Raw genomic sequence first — 8,395 nt, 5'->3', positions numbered from 1 at the left:
TATCTCACAGCAGCCCGCCAAACGCCCCAGGGAGCATAAGAACATAAGAGCAGCCCCACTGGATCAGGCCATAGGCCCATCTGGCCCAGCTTCCTGTATCTCACAGCGGCCCACCAAACGCCCCAGGGAGCACACCAGATAACAAGAGACCTGCATCCTGGTGCCCTCCCTTGCATCTGGCATTCTGACATAGCCCATTTCTAAAACCAGGAGGTTGCACAGGCACATCATGGCTTGTAACCCGTAATGGATTTTTCCTCCGGAAACTTGTCCAATCCCCTTTTAAAGGCGTCCAGGCCAGACGCCGTCACCACATCCTGTGGCAAGGAGTTCCACAGGGGACTGGATGCAAGCAAAGATCTGACCTCAAGGCTATTGTACACTCTGGCTACAGTTCTGTACAGTTCAGCTTTGTCAACCTCCAAAGGGCAACCAGGGAAAAAATTGTTGAGAAGACCAGATCCAGCACGAGAGCCACCAATTCCTGCATTGTGCTTGCTCTGGCTTTGATACATTTCATCCAGGTTTATTAGAAATCCCAGGTTACCAGGTTGAAAAATGAGACACCCAGAGCAGCAATAAGTGGAAGATTTTCTCGTCCCTTCTTTTGCTTTTACAAGGAAGGTTCCTACACTGTGCTGCTCTTGTTGAGAATAATATAGAATTTTAAAAAATTAATTGCATGGCCAAAACTACAATTAATTTGGAGGGGAGAAGAATTTAAAGCGACTAAAAAAAAAAAAAAAAAAATCCCCTTTGGTTTAATTACTCTCATTATTAGCATATTTCAGGCTAATCAGCAGCACTTTCAAGAGTGCCCTGTAGGGTTTCCCTGATGATGATGGGGTGGGACATGAAAGTCAAAGCAATGTGGTTATAATCTGGCTGCAAAGTGGGATGTGAGAGGATGAAATGGATGCCACACTCTGTGCCCCTCCTGACTTGGGAGTTTTTGTACAGGCAAGAGGCATTTTGGTTAAAAGGAAAAATGTTCTTCTGGTTTTTGAGATGTGAGGCTGGCCTCCCCCAAAAAACCAGGAAGCAGCTGCTACAGAGACCCCAGCCCCTGCCTAACTCTGCCATTTGTGTTTTTCATTGAGCCAAGAGGTATACAGGAGGCTGTGTTTGTGTGTCGGGACTTAGCAGCATAGAAAGCCAAGCAAGGAGATGGCTTGGCAGATGGTGGACGGGCCCACTCGGAGCAAAGCTTGGCCTCGGCTCAAAAGATGTGGCTCTGAATGATGGATGCGGCGATGCAGAGCCAGCCGGGACCCAGTTGGCCACTTGGGGCCCAGTCCGCTTCAGCTTTCCAGTGCTGATGCAGCCATGCCAACGGGGTGTGTGCCGCATCCTGCAGTGAGTGGGAAGTCATGGATGCCTCCTCAAGGTAAGGGGACATTTGTTCCCTTACTTTGGGGCTTCATTGTGGTTGTATCAGTGCTGGAAAGTTGGATAGGATTGGTCACCTGGTAGCTGCTGAGCTAGAAATGTGCAGCACCCTTTTTGGCCCATCGCATCGGGGTGCATATAGAGCCAGCCCATCCTTGTGGTTGACTGAAGCAGGCAGGATGCAGGTCTCTTGTTGCCTTGACTGCTCCTAGAGGCATATGGTGGGTCACTGAGATATAGGAAGTTGGACTAGATGGGCCTTTGGCCTGATCCAGCAGGGCTCTTCTTATGTTCTGGAGACCCAGGGTCCTTTTTGTCTAGCGTCATGCCATCTTGTCTAAGACTGTTGTGTGTTTGCACAGAAGTCTTGATTTTCTCAAAAGCTGAGACCCACCGTGTTCAGTGCGACATGTTGGGTGTCAAGATGTCTTTGGCTGACGCTGCTTTGATCAGAGCTGAGTGCCAGCCTATGGCATTAACCTCCACCTGCTACCCCTCCCGTCCTCATGTCAAAACCTCCTGGGAGGCCAAATGTGTCTGAGAACATTGGTGGTTGGAAGACTTGTTCCCAAACTGGGCTTTCGGTTTTGGGAAGAATGGCTGCGGCTGACAGTCCAGTGTAGCCGCCTCTCAACGCCCCCTCCGACTATTTATTCCGTCAGCAAACTCTGGTCAAAAGGGAGTATGGGAGCTTGCAGTCGCTCTGCAAAAGAAGTTAGGGAGGACTCTGTTTTTTAAATTGGATTGGCAAGCCTTAGCCGGGCGGACCCCCTAGCAGCCGCTAGCCTCTCTTGAAATGACACATCAAAGAGGGAAGCAGGAGACTGGCTGTTTCTGATAGCAGCATGAGACTTCTTTGTAAAATGACAACCTCAAAGCCACGGATCCAGACTCCAGCCGCGAGAGGCTGCAGGAGGCATTGATGCGCCGCCCTGCGGGACCACAAACTTTCAGGAAACAGAACTGTTTCTTTCCCTTCTTCGCTTTCTTACCTGCGTGGTTGTCTTTGCAGGGGCCTGGGGGGATATTCAGGCCCAGGAAGTATTGCTTGCCACCAGGCCTTTGTCGGAACAAAGCGTCTGCTCTCTGGGACATGTCCAGGCTCCTGAAGAGCCAACATCTGACCTCCTGCTCTGTCAGTCCATTCTGCTCAGGGGTGGTTCTATAGGTAGGCCTGGTAAACAGGAGCTAGGGCCCTGTGGTTGGCTAAGTCCTTGCTTACCCCTGCCCAGAAAGCACCATGCGTAAACACCTGCCCATGAAGTACCATGCAGCTGGAACAATTGCATATGCTTCCCCAGTCTACCTCCATCTCTGCTCCCCTTCCCTCCCTCTGCTGTCTCCCCTGTGCCAGTATCTAGATTGTAAGCCCCTTGGGATATGGACCTATGTTTCTACTCTATAGAAAGTACCATATACATTAATGGCACAACAGCAATAATTTGCAAGAATAATAATCATACAAAAAATTTTTTTGAGCTGCAGTTGTGATTATTGAACTTGCCCCGTTTTGCTCTGTTTTGAAACAAATGAACCAAATCCAATATCTTTTTATTTAAAGGACATTCCTGATGAGGCGTGGGCAGAATTGATCTATGAACGCCTGCAGTTTGAGGACTGTGTCAAGCAGGTAAAGGGGAGAGCTGTGGTGGTTGGCTTCCAGAGACTAAGGAAAACATTGGGAGCCGGTGTGGGGGCAGGAGGGCTTGGGTGGGGATGGGACTGCCTCCTTGAACATCAGTGTGGGGAGTTGGAAGTGTCATTAACAGAAGACAAGGGGGGATGAGGGTTTGCATATGCTAATCTGATGGCACTGAGCAGTTAAAGAGGAGATGCCATGTTGTCTTGCCTGGGGCAAACTGGCAGAGTTCCGAGTGGGCGATAAACAGGCAACATCAACACACATGAAATCAATGCAGGATCCCTTGTTAATGGCTATTGAACGAACAGAAGTCCTTGATATCACTTACAGTTAGCTGTAATTTACCTCTCCTTAGCCAAAACAACTGCATTTTAAATCACATTAAAAGCCTTCATGTAGACCAGTGTTCTTCAACCTATGGGGTGTGACCCCAATGGAGTCACAAAGCCTCTGTTGGGGCGGGGTTGGGGTGGAATTGCAGCAACCTTTCCAAGCCTGTGCCAGAAAGGGCTGGAAAGAAGTTCCAGGAAAGAAAGGTGGGATTGGTGACGGGTCCTCTGCCAGCCTGCTGTGTGAACTTTTTTTGTTGAAAAGTGATATATCAATACCGTTAATAATAATATCTGGTCCAGATGCCATCACCACATCCTGTGGCAGGGAGTTCCACAGACTAATTTCACACTGGGGTTAAAAAAAAATTTCCTGCTGGGCCGGCAAGTGGATTTGTGAATGTCTACCATGTGGATTAAACGTGGATGGGGGAAAGAGGAGTGAACAGTGGCTGGTGGTTAAAAGGGAGAAATGGCCTTGGCAGACTGGCTCAGGTACTGCAGGTCTTGTGCCAGCCCTGCGTGTGCAGGAGAACTGCCTGGAAGATTCTGCTCACTGGTCAAATGAGGTTTTCCTCTGATTCTTCCCCCATAAAGCTGTCCCACATCCACCACCAGGGCTGGGGCACCTCCTTTCACTTCCCAGAAGGCGGCTGCCTCCACTCATTCCTCAAGGAGTCCTATTTAAATCAACACCACTGTTTTTGAAGGAATATTTATGTAACAGGGTATGAATTAATAAAGGAGTTTAAAAATACCTTAATGCATATTTAATTAAAGGTATGTTAATCAAGGAGGCGGAATTGGTGCCAGGAAAATAAAATAAACTGAATAAAAAATTTGTAAAGCCCTAATCAAAGGGTACATGACTCTTGCGAGGACTGGTTTTTAAAGCAATCATCGTTACAAAATGAATTCTCCACAAAAGGAAGTCGCTTTTCAAAACAAGGAGTCGTACTGTTATTATTGCTGAATATTTATATGCCGCTTCTCAACCCAAGGAAAGTTCTCAAGTTGGTTGTCGTCAAGTGGGATGTGAAGGCAGATCTAGCTAAAGATCTCCCAGTACCTGAGACTGGAGACACTCTATCCCGCCACTCTTCTGTTTTCCCACCCTGAATCTCCCACTCTTCTATTTTCCCCACCCTTAGCCATGGAGCGTCCTTGGTGGCCTTGAGCCAGCCATTATCTCTTAGCGTCACCTACCTCCTAAGTTTGTTGGAAGGACAACAAGAGGGAAGGAGCCACGTATACCTGAGCTCCTTGGAGGAAGGGCAGTATAGAAATGTGAAAAATAAGGACTAAATGTTTTTAAATAAATAAAAATGCCGCTTTATCAGCTACCCAGGCCTCAGAGTGTTCCCTGGTAGGCTGCTCCCTGTATCTAACGTCCTTGTTGACGGCCTTGAGCAAGCATGAAGAGCACTGCATGAGGTCTGGATCATGGGGTCGGGGAGATCCCCAGCCTACTTCTTCCCCTGTAATTAATTTCTTCACCAACTCCCATTTCAAGATAGTCTATATATCAAAAGATCTGGGGGAGGAAAAAAACAAACCTGTCAAATTATTTTTTTAGTCCATTAATTATTAAACATCCCTCTTTCCGGTCTCCCCTTTTCCTGTTTTAAATGGCCAATCTGTGTGTTTTTGTTTTTTTTTGGGGGGGGGGGGGTCTACCTGTGTTCTCTCCCTCTCTCTTTCTCTGTGTGGCCCTCCTCCTCCTCCCCCTTCCCACAACCGCAGGAAAATTGCGACAATCCTGTCGAATTGTTGGAGGGAAAGGGAGGTGAGAGATTTGAAGGCAAATCTTAATGACTGGAAAGTGGTTGTCAGTTTGCCTGTACAAAATACCGTGTGCCTTAATCCATAATTTATCCACTCATTTTGAATTTGCAAAGTAGAATTAAACTTTTGCATTGCAAATCACTCGTGCTTGAATTATTTGGGTCTGCCTGGTTTTCTCTTAGAGCTCTGTAAAGCGGAGCGGCTGCGGTTATTTATCTATCTTCCCCCCCCTCCACTGATAGATATTTGTCCCCCTGGGCCAAATATCTGGCGCTGTTTTCTTGTATTTGCATAAATGTGTATAAATGCATGCAGGAACAGAGACCTCTAAAGATCCATTCCAACATGGCCCCAAACCACTGTTAAGGAAGCTTGGCTGTGGTTTGGGGGGCAGAGTTTGGCTTCACAAACCATGGTTTGAGACAGAGTGGCAATGCAGCATGGGAGGTACAGAGGGGCTTGAACCTGGGGCCGTCCTTGCAGGGCAGATGCTTCACCGCTGAGCCAAAAGTCTTAGCAGCACTGATCAATGAAATCGGAGTGTGCGCTGGCAGGTTGGTCAGCAGCTGTCCTGGGAGCTCTCTTAGTCTGACCCAAGCTGTCTTTGTGGCTTGGGGGATAGTGGGTGGAGTGGACATCTCAGTCCAGCCTTGGTTGAAGTCCCAGAGTCCCTTACAGTTTCCAGCAGTGGTTCCCATGCATGGCCAGTGCTATTATCAGGCCATCTAGGCAGCTGCCTAGGGTGCAGACCTCAGAGAGGTGCAATACTGTCCTTTGAGGGGGGCAGTTTTTATACGGATTAGTTTTTCTGGCATGATCTTGCACTTTACTTCTGACTCCACTTTCTGCAAAATTATAGCTTCAAAACATGATGCAATAACTGGTTTGGTGTGTAGGAGCAATGAGGGGCAAGGCGGCCCTTTTTGCTGTGCGTGTTTAAAATTCCCATCTAAAAGAGTGAGCCATCTTGAGCCACCCCTTTAGAGGGGAAGAAACAGCCTTAAAAATGAAGGCAGAGGCCGGAGCTGTGCTTCTTGAGTCAGATTTATGCTCTGTGGCTTGTGAGACGAGCCAGTATTTTATACTGGAAAAATGTTAATAGATTGCAAGAAGCAGCCTGCCAGACCACCGTACCACCAGCTGTTGGTTTTATTTCTCCTGGTGGTGTCATTCGGTTGGCATTAATTGCCCAGCTTTCACCCGGCCGACAATAGGCACGCCGGCTTTTTCCTTCCATTGTTTTGACACTCTCGGGTTTTTCAATGTCACTGGCATCCTCTAAGGAGTATGGTTTTATTGATCAACAGCTCTGCTGGGACCTTGTATTGCCTGTTCTCCTAATACAAATGCGGTTAGGATAGCGAGGAATCAGTCAGGAGGGTCTTGCGGTGCACCGAGAAGATGTATGGTGGGCTTAGTGTACTCCAGAGCTGGGGTCTTGTGGGAACTGCTTTTGGAAGCTTTGTGCCTGATGGGGTTCGCCAAAGGTCTTGGCGGCCCCACGGGTTACTGCCTGAATCCATGGTGCACTGGATGAGCAGAGACTGCAGAGTGAATTTATGGGACACGAAGAAGCCCAAGGGAGAGATGGCACAGATGACCTTTGCACAGATGAGCTGGTGTGGCTGAGGTAGTGATTGTCCAAACTGGGTGCCAGGAGAGGAAAAAAATAAGCCAGATAGACTTAGGCTCTTGTAAGACCACATACATGGAACCAGCCCAAGACTTCCCAGCACCGGAGGCAGTGCGCCAAATGCAGCCCCCTTACCTGGCAAGTATGGCAAGAGCCTATCTTGTTCCAGGTGTGGTGGTAGGCTTGGTGAGCGATCTCTCTGAGGCAGAGGCTGAACCAGAGCTGCAGCCTCTCTAGCTGGTCAGGACCTTGGACAACTCCTTGGCAAAATGAACTGCAGTTGAATGGGTGGTCGGGACCTCGGATGACTCTGGGGCACAAGGAACTGCGATTGAAAGGGGGGGCAGAGGAGTGGAGGGCAAGAGTGTCGTGTTGGATCATTTTCTTCTTCTTTAGCCCTTAACTGGTGCTTGGGGAGCAGGTCATCCTCTCAACCAACACCCTGCTTCTGGGATCAGTGTGTCATTCTTGGCCTCGATGGTCAGTCGCTGGTTCCTTAGCTCTTCCACAGCACGTTTGAACCATATTTTCTTTGGTGCTGGCTGTTGAACCCTCCAGTACGGAGTTCGCTCTCGCCAGAGGAGCTCATGGGGCAGCCGACTGTGTGTGTGTTCCGCAGACGTGGCTAAACCATTGCAGTCTGTTTGGGGGCTTGTTTGTCGACCGTTGAAATGAAATATTGTTTGTTGTATATTATTTCATTATTTATTCATATTTTTACCCTGCCCTTCCACCAAGATCCTTCCCTCCTTTTGTCCTCACCACAACCCTGTGAGGTAGGTTAGGCTGGTGACTGGCCCAAGGTCACCCGGGAAGCTTCGTAGTTGAGCAAGGAATTGAACCTGGATCTTCCAGATCTAAGTCCAACTCCTGAACTATTACGCCATCCTGGTTCCCTGCTCTGCCTGGTTCCCTCCAGCGCACCTGCCTCTTCAGTCTCCCTGCCAGCTATGTCCAGTTTGCCGCTTAGTATCTTACCTGGGCAGCTGGAACAGCCTGTAGTATTTTGAGGTACCTTTGCTACCAAGTAACAAGTTGCAAGCACATGTACCATGGAGCAAATTCCTACCTGGAAGAGTTGCACCACTGTCACTGTAGACACTGGCGGGTGGGCTTCAGGGGATAGCCCGTAGGCCTTTTTGTTAGCTCTGGGCCACTGGCTTGGCTGACTTCCTTCCACCAGCCTTTCTTCTCCTGCTGCCAACTCTTTGCTCTGGGCCAGGGGTGTCCAAATTTTTTTGGCAAGAGGGCCACATAATCTCTTTGACACTGTGTCGGGGTCTGAATTAATTTACATTTCAAATTTGAATAATTTTACATAAATGAATATATTAGAGATGGAACTTGTATAAATGAATGAAGGTCTTGCAATAGCTCAAGGCCTATAAAAGTCCTTGCACAAAGCACGGTTCGCCTTTCCTTCACTGCCACTGCTGCATCACAGACATGAAACAGCAAGTAGTGGAGGGAGCCCTCGTCCCACAGGTCATGCAAGAGGTCAAACAGTCATCTTCACACTGAGAGCAGTTGCGTCAGGCCAGCGTGGGCTCCAGCAAGTCTCTGGAGGGCCAGATGGTCATTGGAGACTGGGGGCTCCCCATGGGCCAGATTGTGAGT

The 8,395-nt window shown here is 48.6% G+C and overlaps 1 protein-coding gene across 1 annotated transcript in view; it reads left to right on the top strand.

Annotated features, from left to right (window-relative positions):
- AK8 (adenylate kinase 8) overlaps window positions 1-8,395 on the top strand; it is a 71,803-nt gene that overhangs the window by 16,343 nt on the left and 47,065 nt on the right. Inside the window, exon 5 of the mRNA XM_066610775.1 lies at window positions 2,951-3,019. Coding sequence (XP_066466872.1) covers window positions 2,951-3,019 — 69 coding nt within the window. The remainder of the gene's footprint in view (window positions 1-2,950; window positions 3,020-8,395) is intronic.

Source organism: Tiliqua scincoides, chromosome 16 (assembly GCF_035046505.1).
Source record: "Tiliqua scincoides isolate rTilSci1 chromosome 16, rTilSci1.hap2, whole genome shotgun sequence".
Lineage (NCBI taxonomy): Eukaryota > Metazoa > Chordata > Lepidosauria > Squamata > Scincidae > Tiliqua > Tiliqua scincoides.
This window is presented reverse-complemented; position numbering and strand designations above follow the sequence as displayed.